This window comes from Pseudorasbora parva, chromosome 14 (assembly GCF_024679245.1).
Source record: "Pseudorasbora parva isolate DD20220531a chromosome 14, ASM2467924v1, whole genome shotgun sequence".
Lineage (NCBI taxonomy): Eukaryota > Metazoa > Chordata > Actinopteri > Cypriniformes > Gobionidae > Pseudorasbora > Pseudorasbora parva.
In genome coordinates this window covers 2,981,630-3,004,963 of record NC_090185.1, presented here as the reverse complement: position 1 = coordinate 3,004,963, position 23,334 = coordinate 2,981,630, and the positions used below count along the sequence as shown (strand labels likewise).

At 39.0% G+C, this 23,334-nt stretch overlaps 1 protein-coding gene and 2 long non-coding RNA genes across 4 annotated transcripts in view; all 3 read right to left on the bottom strand.

Annotated features, from left to right (window-relative positions):
• Positions 1–19,325, bottom strand: part of LOC137040797 (uncharacterized) — a 34,873-nt gene extending 15,548 nt beyond the window's left edge. Inside the window, exons 1-4 of the mRNA XM_067416567.1 lie at positions 18,945–19,325; positions 18,209–18,579; positions 15,621–15,673; positions 14,300–14,626 (exon numbers count right to left, since the gene is read on the bottom strand). Coding sequence (XP_067272668.1) covers positions 14,300–14,626; positions 15,621–15,673; positions 18,209–18,579; positions 18,945–19,325 — 1,132 coding nt within the window. The remainder of the gene's footprint in view (positions 1–14,299; positions 14,627–15,620; positions 15,674–18,208; positions 18,580–18,944) is intronic.
• On the bottom strand, positions 4,253–5,357 carry LOC137039916 (uncharacterized). 2 transcript variants are annotated; one of them, XR_010897779.1, is made up of 5 exons: positions 5,328–5,357; positions 4,822–4,958; positions 4,560–4,604; positions 4,410–4,474; positions 4,253–4,323 (listed from the first exon to the last, which is right to left on the bottom strand). It is a non-coding gene; the product is annotated as an uncharacterized lncRNA (long non-coding RNA). The 2 variants fall into 2 exon arrangements; XR_010897778.1 differs by lacking the exon at positions 5,328–5,357 and having other exon boundaries at positions 4,822–5,264.
• A 2,096-nt stretch (positions 19,326–21,421) lies between the features above and the next one.
• LOC137039918 (uncharacterized) lies at positions 21,422–22,174 on the bottom strand. Its single transcript, XR_010897781.1, has 3 exons — positions 21,886–22,174; positions 21,684–21,735; positions 21,422–21,593 (listed from the first exon to the last, which is right to left on the bottom strand). It is a non-coding gene; the product is annotated as an uncharacterized lncRNA (long non-coding RNA).
• Positions 22,175–23,334: the final 1,160 nt, after the last annotated feature.

The window sequence follows — 23,334 nt, the reverse complement described above, 5'->3', positions numbered from 1 at the left end:
TGATCTCGCAGGTGTCTGATCCACTACGAGAAGAGAGAACTGTAATCTCTCACACACACACACACACACCTGATCTCTCACACACACACACACACACACACACACACACACACACACACACACACACACACACACACACACACACACACACACACACACACACACACACACACACACACACACACACACACACACACACACACACACACACACACACACCTGAACTGTCCGGCTTGTCTGCACTCTTCACTCCTCTCCTCGCTGCAGCCTGTAGCACGATGACGTACTGGATCAGATCTAACGCGTTCTGGACGCGCGGCGCGGTGCTTGTCGGTACACGATCCGTTCCACCTGCACGATCCGTTCTACGCATGCGCATAATTACGTAGTAGAAAACGTCACGGTTTTTCTACACTATCGGTACAAATGAAACACTTGACGGCAAGGCGGCACAATTTGCGTCATATTTGTGTTACATTTAACAGCATGTCTATTTTGATGCTTTTAAATGTAACACAAAATAAATAGCAAAGGACGTGAGTCGTTACATGAACGTATGATCAACCGTCAAAGACGGTTTGTGCCGTTTTTTAAAATTAATATCTGCTAAGAGTTAACCTTTAAATTGAGTAATTTTGCATTAGTATGGATCTATATAGGCTATCTATATAATCTAAATGAGGAAAATAATCCCTTCAATGTTGTTTACAGAAGACAAGGGACATAATACCCTACCGCATCTGGTGATATAGACTAGTTTATGTGAATATTAAACAGCAAAAAAAACTATTTATGCTACGAATCCTGAGTGTCCTCCTGACTCCTGTGTGTGTGGGTATGAATGGCGCTGATCCGCAGTTTACCTCAAACCCATAGGCCTACAAAGAATTGCGCTTGACAGTCGTGTGTTTCCATCTCATACGAGGACATAAACGCATGTCCGTCATCTCCAGAGCCACTCTGAGAGTCACTTCATCTGCGTTTCACCGTTTCATTTGAGAAAAACCACCGTCATATCATAAACACGCAGAAACTAAAAGGTATATTCACGGCAACTCGTCAAAATGAAAGTTCGGTTTTACTTGAGAAATATATCACTGTTGTACTGTAGAATTTGTGGGAAATTTAATAGAAACTAAATTAAAATGAAAACAATAATAATATTGTTGTTTTATGAATTAATTAAGTTGCTATAACCTACTCTTTACTGGTAAATATTACAGCAAACAAACATCACAGACAATGGCAGACCAATGCAGCTCTTGCATAATGTCAATAATACTTCTATAATGACTTGTGTAAAATTATTTTCAATGTTTGATGTTGACTGCTATGTGTAAATGACTTGAAAGAAGCATTTGTTCACACAGAAGTTTTATTTATGAGTACAAATACACACACACACACACACACACACACACACACACACATATGTCTCTCTCCCTCCGTCTCCCACACACACACTCTCTCCCTCTCACGCAGAGTGTGGGGTGCACAGTCACCCAGATACACCCACACTAACAAAATGTATATGGGTGACTGTGCACCCCAACTCCAGCATTTACTCTCAGGTTGAGGGTGTCTTTGCAAATTATCATTGAATGTTTCCATGTCCTGGAGGTTTTCAAAAATAAACGTAAAAGGCTCCATGGCATCACAGCTCATCAACTCCAGCTCCCTCCATGCTTTCCTTCGTTCATCATGATCCATGGACATGTATTTTGGTTCTTGCACCTGGCCAGTGAAAAGCCCAACACTGTTCCTCACAATGTATTCTGCCTGGTACATGTGTTTCAATGTGAGGGGCAGCTCCTCCACTTCTACTTGTTCCTCCTATGACAAAGTAAAATACCATTAATACAACATAAGATGTTTTGGGTCTTTCAAAAGGGGCCTTAAGACATATTTTCAGCATAAATTAAATAGTTATTATTAGTTATGGTTTTTTATGCTTTTATATTGTATTTTCATTAGGCTATTAATTGCGAACCTTTGTACTGTTTTTATTTGTAAGCCACTTTGGACAAAAGCATCTGCTAGCTCAAATAAACCATAACATGCACAAAGTAAATACAGGTAGGTCTCACAAAATTTGAATATTGTGGAAGTTTCAATAATTCAAATTTACAACGTGAATCTCATACGTTATGTAAATTCATTAGACACTATGCGAAATATTTATATTATGCATGTTCATTTTGATTACTACAGCTTATATCTAAAGAAAACCCCAAATTCAGTATCTCACAAAATTAGAATAGCACAAACAACCAAAAATAAACAAAAATTTAATTACAGAAATTAGGACGTTTTCCCTGAACTCTGTCAACACGACTCACTGTCAATTAATCGGCAGCAGTCTGCCTTTATCCAGAAACAGCTCAGATAACGTGACAGTACTGTATAAAACTGTTACAGTCACCGACATAATATTTCTGTCTTCATCACAGCACAGAATAACAAAATACGTCCATAAGAACCTATTTATTATTTAACGTCCGTAAATTAAAACAGTGGACAGTATATTAGTTCATCATTTGTGTTCTGCATTGGGCTATGTGTAAATAATACGAAAATAAAAACTGCATGTAGGAGTGAAGAGGTTTGCTCCAGTCATGTAAACATTTTACTGCGATTAACTCCTTACTCTGATCATTGGAAAAAAGCGCATTATTGGTGTACATTAGGGATGTCAACGATTAATCGATGATCGATTAATTGTCGATAAGACATTTGATCGATAAGACTTATCGATCATCGATTAAGCAGGGTCATGCGCGTGCGTGCTGCTCAACCGCGAAACGGGAGGAAAAATGATGCGAGCGTGCCCCAGTTCTATTTGTGACCATTTTACAGCTGGAGTTACTTCTTCATCATGACTGCAAGTTTGCATGTGCAGTCGCAGCCTTTTGTTTTGTGCAAATGTAAGTTGTAATATTGTGTTTATATTGTGCAGGCCTATCTATAGCTGATTTATCTCATAAGGATGCATTTGGTTAATAATTAACGTTAGAGGCGGTAGTTAAAGCGTGGCGGTGATCAGCTTCAGCTCCAACAGCAATGCACAGCTAATAATGACTATTATTGGGACTGTCATATTACACAACATTAATGAGAACACTAGTGTAATAAAACATTGTGATTGTTAATTATTTGGGTTTATTTGCCGTGTGTTTCATTGCATTGATCCAGGAAGAGCACATGCACAACATGAGTCACGCATTCTGACTCGCGCATGTAACTTAGTTCAAGTGCACTTGTGCATTCGCATCAGATTGTGCTGAAGTAATTTGAAATATTACATTTATTTTGTGACGTTATATATGTGATGAATCAGGATGCGTTTCTTTTAGTGAAATAAAACGCACTAGCAAATGGCTTCAGTCAGTGATGGCTACCGGTTTTCATTCAGTGCTTCTGCTTTAGCGCATACAGAGCAGTGCATAATAACTATGATTGGGACGATCATATTATATACCAGAAATGAGAACACTATTTTAATAAATGGTTGTAAAGTCATTGGGTTAAGGTGCCGTGTTAAGAGCGTTCTAGGAGGAGCGTGTGTACGCGTCTCCCATTCTGAATATGAATATCAGCAACTCAATTCAAGTTCACTTGTGCATTCGCAAAATTTTGTGTAGATATAATTTGTAATATTTTGTTAACTTTATATAAATCTGATTAATCTCATATAGGAAGCTTTTTGTTTAGTTAAATAATGCGCTAACAAAGAGATTCAGTGCCTTCAGTGCTATCCGCTTCAGCTCGCGCAGTTCAAACAGCAACGCACGACTAATAATAACTATGATTGGGACTGTCACATTACATAACATTAATGAAAACAATATTTTAATAAATCGTTTTGAATTAATTGGGTTGAGGTGACGCTTCAGCACGTTGTTCTTGGAAGTGCGTCCACACATTCTGAATAACAGATCTGAGGCGGGGTTCATGTTGTATTACAGGTTATATTTGGTTATTAAATAAGTAATTTAATTAAATTATAAATCCATTTGACTGTCTGTTACGATCTTCTATTTTTGAATATATCACATGATGTAGCATGTTGTATACATCTATATAATGTATCCATTTCAAGTTTTACATTTAATTCAGTAATTCACACACTTTTCCAAAATATTCTAATTTTTGGAGACCTACCTATATAGAATGCATACGTGGAAATGGTTGTCTGGTTAGTTTGGCCATACCTTGACTATTTGGGGTCGATAAAGGCTGTAAATCGGTGGTGGGGTGCCTGCCATCAGTTGTTCTGCCTCCTCTGTCCAGAAGGCAAAGCGCTGCCCTAAGTTCTGCCCATGCCTATTTAAAAGTATGGTACTGTTAATGCAGCACAATTGTAAAGCAGACATTGCAAGCAATGTTTTAGTGCTTGAAATGTGTCCTACCTTGCGATCGAGAATTTCTCCAGGATCTGGAGACACCACCACTTCCGAATAGATGGTATGTCAGTCTGTAATATGCATGTAATATTGGAGTCTTGCATTGTTTGTTTTTTAACATTCTTGGATACATACATTACATGAACTACAACTTACATCCAAAAAGTGAAACATGGCACCAGTACAGATGCAGAGGGCATACTGTTAAAGAGAAAAATAATGACTTTCTGTGATAGACAAACAATGTTTTTACAAAATGAATGCACTTTTTGTAACACATCACTTGAAGATATTAAACATTTATTTTTTGTATTGCCCTTTTTCTATTTCATTTTGGACTGACTTTAAAATAGATATTCCTAAAATTACTATTCCGCCCATTACTCCTAGCTGCTGCTACCCGTCTCCACTCACTTACCTCTTATAGCAAAATTTTTAGCCATGCGTGAGACCTTCTTCTTCAACGCCGCATCCACTAGCCCGTAAACCAAATATCGCTGAACGGCATCGTAAAGGGCAAACTTCTCTGTTTTTCCTCTGAACTCCATTTTCATTCTATAAGAAAAAATATTTTTTTTCTGTCAGAAACCCTTCTCTGACACCAAATCCTGTCAGAAAATATTACATGCTACTGTCATTTCTTCACAACTTTATAAAAATCATGTATGCAATATGAAATAAGGTGAACAATTACTTTAAAAAAACAAATTTCTGTCAGAAACCCTTCTCTGACACCAAATCCTGTCAGAAAATATTACATGCTACTGTCATTTCTTCACAACTTTATAAAATCATGTAATCAATGTAACCTCTGTTGTCAGTGTCATCTAGGCCTTATCACTTTATTTTTATTAGATTTCTTTTTTAGTCGTGAAGTTAGTTATAATATTTAAACAGTTTGTGCAAAAATAAAAAGTTACTCACCTCTGGAAATAGGCTTACTTTGTTGCCGAGCTGTTGCTGAGTGGATGATTTGCGGGGGGCAGTGGTATTAAACTTGACAGCAGTCCAATCAGCCAATATCTCCAAGGCACATGATGACAAGATGGTAACCTCTGGCCAATGATTTTATGATTTTCAATGATTTGACCCCAAACCCTCCAACCGAGCTCATACTCATACTCATACATGCTCCACTCGCCCATAGTCATACTTTGTAATTAACAACAATAATAATAAACATTAAAAAAAAAAAAAAAAAAAAATCGCCCATAGTCTGCAGCCAGACGCTTCTCTTTTCTTTTGCTGTGAGTGAATGAAAGTCTCGTGGTATAAATATGCGCATGCGTGGAACAGATCGTGCAGTGTCGTAAATCGTTGCAAAACAGTATTTTTATTTGCGCATGCGCATTTTCTAAAGAGTCTACTACGCATGCGTAGAACGGATCGTGCAGGTGGAACGGATCGTGTACCGACACTGCTTTCATTCACAATTCGATGACGTCATATACGCATGCGCAGTCGAGCTTTGGGGACATCATTGAATGCACAGGAGAGTTTTGCTGGATAGATAAATAATCAAACCGCTTGCGCAAAAATAATGATTAATTATATCATTATTGTCATTTCAAATCAACTTCAAAATGACAACACACAATAATCCATGATGGAAAACCACAGCTAACTCGATAGTAAACTCCTTGCTCAGAAAAGATAAACTATAACATGTGACAGACAAAAAAATAAATGCTAGATGTATTCAAAACAGGAACAATAAAACCAGAAAACACACAAATCAACCTTAAACACAACATAAAGTACCAAAAGTATAGTCAGCCACATGGAACATAGTAAATGTGCAATAATATCAGAAATGCAAAACAGTTTATCAAAAATAATCTAACATATGCTTTAGTAAATTTGTTAACATCAGTATATTTTTATAATAATATGGATGGCTAATATAATTAGAGAAATGATCAGTTATTATGGAACAACCGTGATAGCCTTCCTTACCTTCTCATAAAGGAAATAAGACTGTGGGGGTAAGGAAGGGGCAACTCCCTCAAAGAAACACAACAGTCAGCTCCCCCCAATGGCAGGGAGAGAACATTACATCTTCCCTACACAAGCTATTATCATTTCAGGAAGGTTTATGGACTTTATCCAAAATACAAGCACTTTCCAAACCTTGAAAACACCACATTAAAAATCAAGCGTTTTCCAGGATTTCCAGCACCTGTACGAACCCTGTCTATCATTAGTTCATTAATCCCAGACCTGTTTCTGTTCTTCCCATGATCTCCCTGTTATTTAAACCTGAGTTCTGTTCAGTTCATCGTCCGGTATCGTCTACGTTACGTGGTTGTGTTTCTCCTCATGATTCTCCTGTGTGTTGTGTGGATTATTAGATTAAAGACGGTTCTTTGAGTTATTTTCTGAGTCGTGCGCTTCACTACAGCCACCGTTGCTGACACTAACAGTGAATGTTAATCTTCTTCAACTCATTTAACCAGTAATTTATCACATGATACAGAACAGAAGCAACTGAAGCCATAAAAACACATTTAAAACTCACCAACCAGACGCCACAAACAGAGCAAAAGTAATTTGAGGAACATTTTCTTCATCGGTGCACTGAAAAGCCCACGATAGCGACTCTTAAAATGGCTGCTAACCCTCAGATTGATCTGAAACACTGAACTGTGATATTTATCTGGTTGTGTGTGAATCCTCCCCTAACCTCAGTAAGTTTCCACTCACACATCCGTCTCCTTTAACATCACGGAAATCAACACGCTTTTAGTGATCTTACGTTTTCAAATGAATTCTGGCCCTGAATGAAAACTAGGGGCTGCGCTCCTGCCTTCATCTTCAGGCTGGAACTGCAAGCATCTTGTGAAAAGTGGCATAATACGTCCCCTTTAATATCATTTCAAAACTCAGTGTATCGTGGAGCCTCTGGGGATTCCCACCCCTATAAACTACTAGTATACGTATAAGTTCACTTGTAGTAAAGATTCAGGACAAATGAGAAACATGGTTGTGCACTTAAAGTTTGCTACACTTATAGTACACTTAAACATATACTTTTATATACTAAAAGTGGGCCAATTTAGTCCCAAGCAGTACTGAAATAGTGCACTTACAAGTATACTACTAGTACATTAATATTAATATACTTACTACATGAAGTGCACTTAAAATATACTGGAACATTACATAAATGCACTTAATAAAATTAAAGAAGTATACTTCTTTTTGCTAAAGGTTGTGTGGAGAGGAAGATATGAGCTTCTTATCAGAAAGATAAAATGAAGAGACGCTTCAGCCACAAACTACTGACGTGCACAGAGACGACAAACATCCAGCAGACGGTTAACCACCCGACAGATCAGACCAGACACACTGATGTTTGAACAGATAAAATTAAAGGAAAAAACATCACATGATTAATTTGACTCAAAAGCCAGTAAATCACATGTATAATAGTGTGTGCGTGGGTGTGTGTGTGTGTGTGGGGGGGGATGTCACCCCCATTTTTTAGGAGCTTGGGGGTCCTTATAATATAGCCATCATAAAATGTGTACTCAGTTTGTTGCATATTGGTGACCATGCTGACCCCTGACCCCGCCAAAAGCACCAACAGTGGCACGTGAGCATCAGAACTGGACCACGGAGCAATGGAAGAAGGTGGCCTGGTCTGATGAATCACGTTTTCTTTTACATCACGTTTATGGCAGGGTACGTATGCGTCGCTTACCTGGGGAACACATGGCCCCAGGATGCACTATAGGAAGAAGGCAAGCCGGTGGAGGCAGTGTGATGCTTTGGGTAATGTTCTGCTGTGAAACCTTGCAAAGCAAAAACTGTTCAGGAATAGTTTTGAGGAGCACAATGAGTTTGAGGTGTTGACTTGGCCTCCAAATTCCCAAGATCTCAATCCAATCAAGCATCTGTGGGATGTGCTGAACAAACAAGTCCAATCCATGAAGTCCCCACCTCACAACTTACATGTATTAAAGGATCTGCTGCTAACATCTTGGTGCCAGATACCACAGCACACCTTCAGGGGTCTAGTGGAGTCCATGCCTTGACGGGTTAGCAAGAGGTAGACGAACACAATATTAGAAATGTGGTCACAGTGTTATGCCTGGTCAGTGTATACTATTCATTTAAACATATAAAACACACACACACACACACACACACACACACACACACACACACACACACACACACACACACACACACACACACACACTTTGCTGACCTCCTAAATGTCTCTCAAACCAGATTGAGGGATCCAGTCTTCCTGACTCTGGGGCAGATGGGGTGGGGCGGGCTGGTCTGGATGAAAGGGGGCAAAAACTGTCTAAGGAGGATGTTAGAGTGGAGCAAAGAGTGTCGGTAGCACTGTTAGCATCCAGTGCTGAGAACTGAGCAGGTGGAGGGAGTGAAGATGAAACCATAGTGGATAGGCGAGAGGGAGAGAGTGAGCGTAGATTACGCCGAAAGGTAATCTGTGTAGGAGTACGTGTTGTATCAGGAGTCAGTATGAGGTTAAGAGTGATGAGAAAGTGGTCTGAGGTGTGTAATGGAGTAACTGAAGTGTTGTCCGTGGAGCAGTTGCGTGTGTAGACCAGGTCTAATTGGTTACCTGATCTGTGAGTAGCCGTAGTAGATACTAACTTAAGGTCAAATGAAGTCAGTAGAGTGCTGAAGTCTGCAGCTAGGTGTTTATCAAGATGGATGTTGAAGTCACCAAGCAGAATCAGTGGAGTGCCATCCTCAGGGAAGCTAGAAAGTAACACATCCAACTCCTCCACAAAGTTACCGAGGTGACCTGGAGGACGATAGACCACTACCACATGGATTTTAACAGGGTGAGTAATAGTGATTGAGTGCGATTCAAATTAATTGGCCGGTAGAGACGGTAATGGATCAAATTTCCAATCATTTGAGATATGATAAATAAAAATAAATAAAATATATAAATAAATAAATAAATAAAATGGAAGAAGCTAAACATGACTGTCAATCTCCCTCGGACTGGGGCTCCATGCCAGATCTCACCTCGTGGGGTCTCAATGATCCTAAGAAAGGTCAGAAATCAGCCCAGAACTACACGGGAGGAGCTGGTGAATGACCCGAAAAGAGCTGGGACCACCGTTTCCAAGGATACTGTTGGTAATACACTAAGACGTAATGGTTTGATATCATGCATGGCACGGAAGGTTCCCCTGCTTAGACCAGCACATTTCCAGGCCCGTCTTAAGTTTGCCAATGACCGTTTGGATGATCCAGAGGAGTCATGAGAGAAAGTCATGTGGTTAGATGAGACCAAAATAGAACTTTTTCTACTAAACATGTTTGGAGAAAGAAGAATGATGAGTACCATCCCAAGAACACCATCCCTACTGTAAAGCATGGGGGTGGTAGCATCATGCTTTGGGGGTGTTTTTCTGCACATGGGACAGGGTGACTGCACTGTATTAAGGAGAGGATGACCGGGGCCAAGTATTGCGAGATTTTGGGGAACAACCTCCTTTCTTCAGTTAGAGCATTGAAGATAGGTCGAGGCTGGGTCTTCCAACATGACAATGACCCGAAGCACACAGCCAGGACAACCAAGGAGTGGCTCTATAAGAAGCATATCAAGGTTCTGGCGTAGCCTAGCCAGTCTCCAGACCTAAACCCAATAGAGAATCTTTGGAGGGAGCTCAAACTCTGTTTCTCAGCGACAGGCCAGAAACCTGACGGACCTAGAGAAGATCTGTGTGGAGGAGTGGGCCAAAATCCCTCCTGCAGTGTGTGCAAACCTGGTGAAAAACTACAGGAAACGTTTGACCTCTGTAATTGCAAACAAAGGCTACTGTACCAAATATTAACATTGATTTTCTCAGGTGTTCAAATACTTATTTTCAGCTGTATCTTACAAATAAATAGTTTTAAAAAATCATACATTGTGATTTCTGGATATTTTTTAGATTACGTCTCTCACAGTGCACCTATGATGACAATTTCAGACCCCTCCATGATTTCTAAGTGGTAGAACTTGCAAAATAGCAGGGTGTTCAAATACTCATTTTCCTCACTGTATCTTTCCGCACTTAATTTAGATTTTTTTACGGGTGATTGGCGATGCAACACATATTAAAAGGCATATGAATATGACAGGAAGAGGGGCTAGACTGGAAAGAGTCCATGTACAGATTCACTGACCACAATACTACTGGAAAAAGCCCTGAGGAGTTGCTTTCCATCAGGAAAATCATTGGGAAGCTGCCATATTTTACCACACCACACAATGACCAGAAGACAAGGAATCATGATGCTAATGAAAACTTTACATCGATCACAGCCGAAGGGTCAGAGATTCACAACTACAGCTGAAGGACCAAGATCTGGCAGGACACGAAAAGACCAACAACTCCGTTCAGCCAAGATACATAAACTACTGTGTCCAAAAAGAGAAATTCTGTGTTCACAATATAAAAGGAATACCAGGTTTGAGAAGAAATTCTTAAAGTCCCAGTGAACCGGAAGTAGCGAGTGAGTTTTCTTCAGTGCTGTGACGTATTTCCAAGTGAAACGGAATATACAGTCCCTGTATATTCTATATATACTATATATAGTCCCTGACAAAAGTCTTGTCGCTTGTGTAAAAATTGACCTAAAGTGCCGCTGAAATTATTTCTAATCAAGATATTTTTACAAGAAATGGCTCATTTTAATCCCACCAGCTTTTGTGATAATGTTTCAGTGAAAAGCTAAACTTTCAAAAAGTATTCTAATTTTCACAGCTTGGTAAAGCCCATTGAGTCAATTTTTGCAAAGACATAAGTGTTGTCACCTTGTCATATGAGCTTCCCCTGTGACTAATAATGGATCAATTAGGTCTCAAGTGTGTATAAAAAGAACCCCAGTACGCTAGACCTTCACATCAACTGCAACTAGACCTCTGCAAACATGCCTAAGATTCACCCTGAGACTAAAGTTTTGATTATCAAGAGGCTGAAGACCAGATCCACTGCTGATGTGGCAGACACCTTTAATGTGTCTCAGCGTCAAGTACAGAGGATAAAAAAAAGATTTGAAGAGAGTGGAGACGTTTTTGACAAGCCCAGGTCAGACAGACCCCGCAAGACAACTGCTCGAGAGGACCGTTTGTTGGCTCGAAAATCCAAGGCCAGCCCATTTTCCACTGCAGCAGAGCTCCACGAGACCTGGTCACCTGAAGTCCCTGTGTCAACCAGAACAGTTTGTCGGATTCTGTCTCGAAATGGCCTCCAAGGTCGAATCAGTGCCCAGAAGCCAGCACTAAACAAAATACAATTGAAAAACCGTGTGGCATTTGCCAAGGCCCACAGCCTGCTAAAAGGATGGACGCTGGAAAAGTGGCAGAAGGTGGATTTTCAGATGAATCTTCAGTTGAATTACACCACAGTTGCCACAAATATTGCAGGAGACCTACTGAAGCCTGAATGGATCCGAGATTCACCCAGAAAACAGTGAAGTTTGGTGGCGGAAAAAGTCATGGTCTGGGGTTACATCCAGTATGGTGGTGTGCGGGATGTGCAGGATGGAAGGGAACATCAATAGTCTAAAATACCGAGAAATCTTAGCTACCTCTTATATTCCCAACCATAAAAGAGGCCAAATTCTAGAGCAGGACGGTGCTCCATCGCATACTTCCATCTCCACATCAAAGTTCCTCAAGGCGAAGAAGATCAAGATGCTCCAGGATTGGCCAGCCCAGTCACCAGACATGAACATCATTGAGCATATGTGGGGTAGGATGAAAGAGGACGCATGGAAGACGAAACCAAAGAATATTGATGAACTCTGGGAGGCATGCAAGACTGCTTTCTTAGCTATTCTTGATGACTTCATCAATAAATTGTATGCATCCTTGCCAAACCGCATGGATGCAGTCCTTCAAGCTCATGGAAGTCATACAAGATATTAAATTTGGATCTCACAGCGCCACAACTTAATTTGCTGACATATTTTTGTATTTGCAGTAAATTTGTTACATTTCTGTATAGGCTACAAAACTTTTGTCTTGCCAAAATTTGACCTTTCTGTCTCGATTAAATGATAAATATTTCTTCTGTGAAAATTATTTATTTCAGTGCATTAAACATCATTTGGGAGGGTTTTAGCTTTTCATATGAGCTATTTCTAACACCAATTAATTAATTAAAAGTCAGGTTAATATCAGGTATTTCTAGAAAATAGATAAGCGACAAGACTTTTGTCAGGGACTGTAGAATAGAGGGCAGGGTTTTTATCTCAGCGCTCCTCCTCTCCATCTCTCACTCATAGCAGACGAACGGCTGGAGGGAAGTGGTTACGCATTTTACAACGCAAGCCGTCAAACTGACATCAGCTGAGAAGGAACGCCGTTTCCAGACCGGAAGTAACTTTTCAGATTTTGATTGAAGATTACTACGGCAAACAATTTTTTTCTGTGTATTAACTTGCACAGATTAATTGTTCACCCTAAGACCTGTAGTATGCGCTAACAAAGTAAATAACATCGATTTGATTTCATGAGGACTTTAAGTGAAAAAGCAAACGAGACAGAAGATACTGAGCAAATAACTCCTGATAACATGCCAATTCAGGGAGAGCCACTAGGAGGAGCTGTTGCTCCGCAGATGAGACACAGAGACAAATCACACTAGAGATTTAAAGACTTTATCAATCGCCTGATGGAGGAAATGGAGCACCGATATGTTTTATGCATTTCACTGTGATCTCAAAGTATATTATAATGAGTCCCAAATCAGTATTTTCTCAGGTTAAAGATGTTTTATTTTATTATATTTGTGGATAGAAAAACAAGAAGAAAATGAATAACCAAATAATAAAGATTTACAAATAAGATTTAAAAAATCTGACACTGAAAGAGAGCAGAAGCTCAAATAATCATCAGTATTTATGATGACAAAAACACACTTGAAGAATCTTTAAAGTTTAGCGTTCTGCTTTAGATTCAAGCACTTCCTGAAAAAGATGGAAATATGAAGCAAAATTAATAAATCTAAACCAATATTAATAACCAGCCAAGATGGTGAATGACATTGTACAGCAGTTTTATTTAATTATTTATTTAATTTATGCACATTTAATAAATGAGTAGCAGAAATGACACAAATGGAAGCGTCTTGGATTTGCTCATGCGCAGTACGGGGATGTAAGCGTTTTCAGACGTTTCAGTGTAGATTAAACATTTTTGGAAAACGATTGAAAATAATAGTGTGCACGCGGAGCGTTTTTAGACGAAAACAGTTTTTAAATGTATGCGGATTATGTAGACGTAGCCTCAGTCAATAAACGCTAATATCAGCGCTGACATCAACTAATATCAGCGTTGCTGCCGTACCTGAACATGTGTGACAGAGTTGAGTGATGTCCAGATGTTGAGTCTGGTGGCTGATGGGATTGTTCAGCACACAGCTGTAGGTGTTTTTATCCTGATATTCCACCTCCAGAGGTAGAGAGAGACTGATGCTGAGATCAGACACACTGATGTTGGACAATAAACTGTTTCCTTTGTACCAGGAGAGAGTCACATGACTCACATTCACCGCTGATGAACACACCAATGAACAATATGATGATGATGATGATGATGATGATGATGAAGAACACTGAGAAGAGTTACTGCTGATGACAGGAACAGGCAGACGAGCTGGAAAACATCAGAGAATAAAGAGAAATGAGGATGAATGAAGATATTCAAGAAGACGAGGAAGAAACATCGAGAGGAACCAAGATGATCAAAAGTAGAACATTTAAAACTATTTAACAGAAAGTTCAATATAAACCTGCTGTTAATGTAAAACAGTAAGAGAATTAGTCATTTAAACTAATTATTCATGATAAGATACTTCTGTAGATCTCACTGTAATAAATAAAACATGTGAAACTGATATTTAACTCACCGTAGACAGAGAGACGGATATAAGAAGGCGCCCAGTATTTTTTTATCTGTAGTTGATAAAGTCCAGCATGTTTGATTGTGATGTTTGTGATGGTCAGAGATCCAGTTTGATTGTCCAGCTTCAGTCTGTCTCTGAATCTCCCATCAAGAACATCATCATATACAGTGAAGCTGTCGGCCGGTTTATTGATTTCAGCGATTACATTGAATCCGAACCTCCACAGAATCTCATCATCCTTTATTTCAGTGAGACGAGTGTTAAGAGTGACTGAATCTCCCTCCATCACTGACACTCTCTTCTCTTCATCACGAGTCCCTCCTGAAGAACCTGAAGAGTTTTTCACAGATTAAAGCTTTAAGATGAATCTTCACTAAAATACTTTTATTTATTTAAATGTGAAGTGAATCATATTCTGCGGTACAAAGACAAAAGATGATGAATGAAAAGAGAAATAGATTTATATATGGAACAATAACTAAATATAAAGACACTTTAATGTTTAATGTCACACTAAAACTAATGCTGTCGAGTATCTGAGCTTCATATTTGAAGTATTACTGGACAGCAGCATAGGTGGTTAGGAACATCTTTAGGAACAGTTTTAAATATGGTTATTTTTCTTACATGCATCGATTTGTTTCAGAAGGCCTTTATTAACCCCCTGGAGCAGTGTGGAGCAGTTAGATGATGAATATATGCACTTTTATGAACTTCAAAAATTACACTGCCATCATAAAGCTAGGAAGAGTAAGGACATTTTTAATAAAACTCCGATTTTATTCTTCTGTAAGAAGAATCTCATTTAATCCTAGGATGGCTTGAGGGTGAGTAAATCATGGGCTAATTTTAATTTTTGGGTAAACTAACCCTTTAACCACACCCACTTTTGTAGCATTTTTCAATCTTTTTTCATTTTGCATCAGTGTTTTTAATCACTCAATTTTTCGATCAGTTACTTTGCTTGACCAATCCTCGTTGAGCTCATTAAACGTGTGACGAGTAAGAAGTGCTTCCCTCATGTTTTTTTGTTTGAAATAACCATTGATTTTTGAGTAGAGATGAACATTGTTTAAATTTCACCTTCTGGTGAATTTTAGGACTGGAAACACACCTGAGGAACAAAAAAAGGGACCGGAAAAGCATGCTAGGTCAAAAGAGCTCAATACATGCATAGCGATGTGGATGGACAAAGAGCACAGTCTTTTTTTAAATACGGACCAACTTCAACAAAACCAATATTTTATACAGTCAAAGTTGAAGGAACCAGAGACATAACAGGGAATGAGAATATCAGCACTGTGATTCGATAAGACGAGAACACCTTTGAGGGTAAAGAACATCTTGTATCTGTCGCCACCACAGCTCACGGAGACGCTACAACCAGAACCGAAACGATAATCACAGAGCTCACAAAGACTGGCCTCGACACTGACAGAATTCAGCCAGGTGTGTGACAAAAACTCACAAATTCAGGTGGACAAAATCTCTTACAAGACAGACTGGGCCGAAACACACACACAATGTTTTTTAATCACTAACTACATCTAGTGGTTGTTTGGGTGTTATCAACAGAAAGTGAAATTCAAGACTTTTTCAGAGTTTGTGATCTACTTTACAGCCATTAAAGGTGCACTATGTAGTATTTTTGCAGTAAAATATCCAAAAACCACTAGGCCGGTGTTATCTATTTTGTTCAGTTGAGTACCTACAATATCCCAGAAGTTTCCAACTATTTGTAAATTGTAAGAAAATTAAAGGGTCATGAAACCCCCTCTTTCAGCTCAAATCCACCTCGTAATCTTTTTGAAAAATGCTACTTAAATGGGCGTGCATGTCCGTGAAAAGAGGGGAGGGGGTGGTTGTGGCAGAGCGAGGCAGGGGAAGAAAGAGGGGGGCGAGCAACTGTCATCTATCAGTGCAGAGCAGTGGCCCATGCCAAATCTCAACAAAAATATGGGGTTAAACGTAACGAAATGCAGGATTTTTAAAGCTGGCAAAATTAAAGTCCAATAAAATACACTGACAACCGTCTGTTTGACCATTTAAAGTAACCGAATGCCTTGCTACATATATTAGATTAATCGGAATTGTTTAAAATATAGAAATGTTATATATATAGAATATAGAAAAGTCCTCCGGACTTGGTACAGCATTGCCGGCAAGACGCAAACTGCGTTGCTGAGCAAAACCGAAGTCCACCTGTCTCCAGTTCTCGTAACTTTCATTCGAAAAATGTTTGTTACACACATAAAGCTTTGAGGTGTCGCTAGTTGATGGCCAACCAACCGCCCGCAGCCAGAGACTAGCCCTGGCAGCATCGCGGGGAAAGCCATGCAACACACCCGAATCTTTACACCAGGGAAACAAACACTTACGACCCATCATAAACTCCTCTCATCTACTCCGTGAACACGCAGACTGTCACTTCTGTCATTTGAAAGAACCACGTGCTGTCATGAATAATTAAGAGACGGTGTCTTCTCATAGGATAAGAAAACTCAGTCTCATTAATAATAATGAGACACCGATGCGTCACGTAGCACTATTAGAGCGATGGTACGTCACAAGCTGTGACGTGGACGCAATGTAGTTTTTAAACCCGGAAGACGAAAATAGGGTGAAAAACATAAAAATTGACCAGATTCCCCTTTTAATTAAATCTAACAGATGCTAACATTATGCTCAATGATGTTCAACACACATACCTCTGTTAAAATCTCAAAAATTTAGCTGTAGGGTTTCATGACCCTTTAACTAAGGACAGGGACGTTTCAACATTGCATTTGAGGGAGTCGCCTGTCAATCGCGTCATATCTGCGCTACCCTTGGTTTCGGCTTTTATTTGACAGGAGCGCTTTACTCTTAGCAGTGTGAACAAGTGAACGCACAGAGTAAAGTCATAACATCGTTTTAAACACACTTAAATGTATCTAATATGATAAACAGAGCTACATTACCTCAAAATCATAACCGGAAGAGCAGATCAGTGCAGGCGCCCGGCAAATGAGTCCCGTCCCGTCATAATAAAAGTCCCGGTATTCGCGAGGCGGGTATTTGTTTAACAATCGCTCCAGCGGCCGTGCTCAGCTCCTCAACACTCGGTCCTGCTCTGCTTTAGACTACAGTAACGTTAATAACCGCATGCATGAACGTGATTTCTGCCCGAGTCCTATTTTCCACCGGCTGTGATGAGAAGACCACATCTCCCAAGAAGCTGCGCTCACACTTTGCGTCATCAAACTACGCATTTGTTTTGAATAGGCGCCCTCTAGTGGACGGAAAGCTCCATAGTGCACCTTTAAGTGTGTAAATTGCGCAGCTGATTGCTTTAAAAGGATTCAGAGGAATGAGCTTTTTGAGAATTATCAGCGATTTGGTCCCAAATGAAACCAGACCAAAAAACACAATGCACAATGATTCTCCTGAAAGCATTACTACTGAAACCTGAAGCATTACTCTGTTGAGGAAACTGTATTCAGGTTATCATACAGTATTTTATTATTTATATATATATATATATATATATATATATATATATATATATATATATATATATATATATATGTGTGTGTGTGTGTGTGTGTGTGTGTGTGTGTGTGTGTGTGTGTGTGTGTGTGTGTGTGTGTGTGTGTGTATCATGTGACACTGAAGACTGGAGGAATGATCCTGATAATTCAGCTTTGATCACAGAAATAAATGATCATTTAAAGTAAAATTAATTGAAAACTAAATATTTTAAATTGTAATATATCACAATAACACCAATATATATGTGTGTGTGTGTCGGCTACTGGTCTGTCAGAGAGGGGAAGCTCATTTTCGGCCTACATCATAAAATTGTCTGTTTATTTAAAAGTAAATTCTGCCCTACGTTCATTTTCAAGAAAATGGTCTGTGACCCTGTCGTACCATCTAGGAGTCTTTTCAAGTGACTTGACCAGTGTCCTCTCAATGGCCAGCAGAGCTAGGCTGCTTAAACTGCCTTGGCCCATTGTGTTTCGGGTGTAGGACTTGAGTCGCTTTAAACAGGAGAAGCTCCTTTCTACACCTGCAGATGTAGCTCCAATTGTTGCCACTAATGAGAACAGTTTGTAAAGCTGAGGCATTGCACTGTCCAACTCCATGTCTTTAAGGAACACCAAGTAATCACCAAGCTTTCCCCTGTTACCCTGCAAGTCCTGATCTGAATACAGGACTTGAAGTTCTGACCTCAGTCTTCCTGAATCAAAGTGATGGCCATAACTTTTCAGGACACTTTGGAAGGCCTCCTCTGGAAATACCTCATGTCATCAAATTTTCCTCTTCTAAGAAGAGCATGCTTTCCAAATTTGAAAAACGTCGAGGAATCTGCTCCAACATGTTATCAGCAGCGGCAGTGGCTCAGTGGTTCATGTAGGTTGTCTACAAACCAGAAGGTTGGTGGTTCGATCCCCGGTTCCAGTTGACCAAGTGTCGAAGTGTCCATGAGCAAGACACCTAACCCCAGCTGCTCCCGACGTGCTGGATGGCGAAGTACATGGCTGACATCGCCGTCGGTGTATGAATGGGTGAATGTGAGGAAAAAATGTAAAGCGCTTTGGATAAAAGCGCTATATAAATGCAGTCCATTATCAAGGATGGCCATGTACAGATTTCTGTATCGCACTTGGGGATCCTGCAATTGGGTCAGACGGCGCTTTTTCATGGGCTCATCTCGTGGGTCTGATGTGAGATCTGCTGTTTTGGCATAAATGGCTTGGAAAGCCCCCTCTGACCTCTTCTCTTTGACAATTGCAAGAAGAGATTCAATTCTGTTCTTGCAGTAAAGAACATCCATCGTCCTCTGCTGGACAACATCAAAGACCACATCAGTCTCAGAGAAGATTTGTTCATATGTGTACAACATGAACACACACTCAAAATCCTCCAGTTTCCTCACAAAGCCTTTGGCACAATCCAGTGTATCATCATCCATTATTGTATCTGCAATGATGTTCTCCAATGTCTGCAGGAGGCCATCATAATTGTTTGCAACAGTGCTTACCATCCGTGATGTGAAATTCCATCTAGTAGGAGCGTTTCTGGGCAACCTTGAACAGACTCCAGACTCCAGAAAAGATGTCCTCTTAGTGGATTTTGAAAAAAATGTGGCAAATCCAGAGTGATGCAAAAAAAAATCTGCACTCAGGCATGCATTTAGCCCCCTGTGACAGCACCAGATTCAGTCGGTGTGCATAGAAATGCACAAACATTGCACTGGGGGCTATTGCTTTCACTTTGGCCTGCAGACCATTGAGATCTGAAGCCATGACAGCAGCCCCATCATAGGTCTGTGCCACAAGCTTGTCCTTAAAATTGTAGCTATGCATTTTCTCATTTAATATTTCAAAAACGGACTGGGCCAAACTATAGGCCTAATGCCTATAAACAACACGTGAAGACGACAGAATAAGACTACTGCGCACCGTGACACCGTCGTTTAGATTGTTTAATCTATTTAATCTATTTTTTAATAATAAAGTAATTTAGTTCAGTTAGAGAACAGACCGTTCAAATAAAAACGGAAGGTGTCTGCTGCATGATCCGAACGTGTGATCTTGAGCTGACAGATGATCGCGGAAGATTTGGTTTCAAAGTGAAATGTAAAAGCGCCTATTAAGGGGGGTTGTCATTGTGTTGTGTATTTCATTAAGAATAATAGGTTAATTCTAAACCAAAACTCAAATCTGCTTTGCCGCACAGAGTGCGCATTTACTAACAAGCTGTCATTCACAGTGTGGGCGCACTGGCGCGTTTTCAGTTCTTATGAAAGCTTAACTTTTATAGGAATTCATTGAAAGCACTCGCTTTGCATCCACTCCCGTTATTAATGCCCAAGCGGCAGTGCACATGTTCCTTTCGGTTAAATAGAATAGTGATTTAAAAGCCCAGATTCCGGTGATGTCATCACACTTTGATTAACCGGTGGGAAAATGTCCCCACCGTCTCATCCCTACTGTACATTCGCGAGATGGATGCGCATTGCTTAGTTTATCAGAGATAAGGACAAGAACGTAGGCTAGTCAAATGCAAATGCAGTCAAATACAACCTTTGTCTAAAACCGATCTCGCAACTATGTTGCAACAATAAGAAAAGAACAACGTTATTGTCATAACTTAGAGTTTACACAGTTCTGTTCTGTCTATGAACAGACCAAAGCTATTAATATAATCAGATAATCACTTTACCTCTAAAATATAACAGTTGGATCGTCATGATTTCTTGCATTGTCTTGAGCATTCACTTTTTTGCCATTCTCTATTGTTAGCCTGGATGGCCCATGTCATTATGCTTCATCATATGGCCTTTTACTGGATTTATAATGCTCTCTGCCTACATTTTAGAATGTTAAAGCTACTTCTGAAGTTATTTTGGTGAAAGTAACTCAAAAGTAATACAGGAGTAATGTAACGCATTACAATTCTGAGACAGTAATATTGTAATGTAAATAATTACTTTTAAATAGCAGAAATAAGTAATCTATAATATATTACAGTTTGGAAGTAACTTGCACAACACTGCCAAGCTACCTAAAATATTAGCATTTTAAAAACATGCATTAGTGCTATAATTTTAACACTGACTGTTTTTACTCAAAATAACTCGCAATCGCAGAACAAACCAATCGCAGGCTTGTAAACAAAAACTGTCCAAATTGTTGGAAACGTAATTGTGAACCAGATAATCAGAGAACATATCAGATAATACTTATTTTGACCTTTAGATATTAAAGTTTCTCAAACCTTGTTCCAACCCTTATGCGTTCCTTTCTTCTGTTAAAAACAAGAGATATTATGAAGATTGTTGGTAAGCAAACAGTTGACAGAAGCCATTGACTGCCATAGTAGGGGAAAAATTCTGTTGAACTCGATGGCTACCATAAACGGGTTACCAACATTTTTCAAAATATCTTGTGTGTTCAACAGACGAAAGAAACTCATGCAGGTTTGGAACAGAAGGGTGAGTAAGTTAAGGGAATTGTCATGTTCAGATGAACTCTCTCTTTGAGACTTTCCCTTCTACAAGCCCTAAATCTGATGAACTGCTTTCTATCCTTACTGTTCTTCAGCCTCATGAATGAAGATCAGGAATAAACACCAACCTCTTTGTTCTTCAGTGTGTGTGTGTTCTGGATCACTCGTGTTCTCACTGTCCTTCAATAAACTCCGTCTTTGCATATTTCAGCTCTTCCTGAGGGTCTGATGCTCGTCTTCACTTGTAGGCTGATGGGAATATTCCAGCATTTATTGGTGAATTGCAGTGGGAGGAGCAGATCTGACAAAATCAAGTAATTTGTTTAATTATTTTAATTAATACACAGTTTAATTATAACTAAATGCATTTATATGAATTCACAAATTCTACCTATTTTTATTTCTAAGAATTTCATCCACACACTTTTTCCTGCAAATCTTACCTATAATTAACATATAGACAAATATTTATAAGACAAGCACAATAATTAACATATACCAAATACAATGTAAGCCTAAAAAAACTAGAAAATAACTTTAAAAATTACACATTTGCAAGAATGAAATGAAATAAATGCTGTTATGAAACTTACCTATATCTTGTAGATAGCTGATCATGGCGCTTTCTTAAGGCTGTTGACACCAATAAAATGAGCTTAATGTGGCAATGTATAGATCTGAAGACATTGGCATAATGAATGAGGTGAAAACAGGATCTATTGACATAAAATAGAGGCTTTGCAGCTTCTCTGACAAAAATTATGAGCCATATTCTATCAATACTCACAGAATTTGCTGCTAGAAACAGAATATAAGTGCTGTAATATTGCTATTATTTCACTCAAATGATACAGAAAAATAGCAGTAATATAAAGACAGACACTACTTTAAACAATCTTAATTTGTCCATATGAATCTACAGTTATTTTCCTAATAACTACATAAAGTAATTAGATTGTTAACATCTTACCGTTTTGTATGAGAAAAAATCATACCACCACCTTTAAAAATAACAGTTTTAGTTAACAGCGGCAAACCCGATGAAAACCTTTCAGAAATGACTCCGCATTTAAGAAATGCGATAATAAAGACGTCATCACCGCGGGGCGAAATAACCGGTAATTATCAAAAACACACCAAATACTGTATAAAACAGCAAAACATATCAGCATACACAAACAAAAATAAGGGTAAAACTGATGTAGACAGACATTTCATTCAAACTCAGTCGTGTGGGGTGAAATATATTTTATTAGGCATTTTATTTAAAAGCTTTATGGAGAAATTTAAAACACAGAAAGCCACAAAAGCAATCTTCATAATATTGCTTTTAGATTCAAGCTAAATTATAAATTTATTATTTATGCAAAGAGAATCAGCAAACAATAAAAATGGACAGCAAAAGTTTAATACTTGGTGAAGCAAATACACAAAGTAAAAGTGGATACAAACGACATCGATCTATTGACTAACAGGATAGCAAAGCATCTCAAGAAGGACAGTTGCAAAGCTACATGACAGAAAATCTGTTTTCTAAACACATTATAAGAATATCTAGTTGGTTTACAACAACAAAGAACAAGTAAAATCAGCCTCTTCTTCAGCTTCTTAAACGAGAACAGTTCGAATCCTTCTACTTTCCTTCATAAACGTGTCAACAAAGAATAATATACAAGAACTCAATCTTTGAGTTGATGTGAATCTCACATTTGAAACTGCTGGTCTCGAACTTTATTCACTGTGACAAATTTAGATGATGTTTCTTTGTCCTGTCGGTCATTGTGGCTGGTTAGGACAGATTTAGGGGTTGTTTACATGATAGTGTTGGGCAATGTCTACCAAACTGGAATCAGACGATGTTTACAGTGAAATATTGCGATGGACGATGACATTGAGAGGTTGCGTTTGAGATTTAAGCTCCGCTAATGTGGCACACGTCTGGAAAAAGAGAGAACGCGCACAGAGCTGAAAGGGCTTGAATAAAGTGCGTTTGGCTTAAGATAAAACTACTAGAGGATATAGCGCTGAAATATTACCACAAA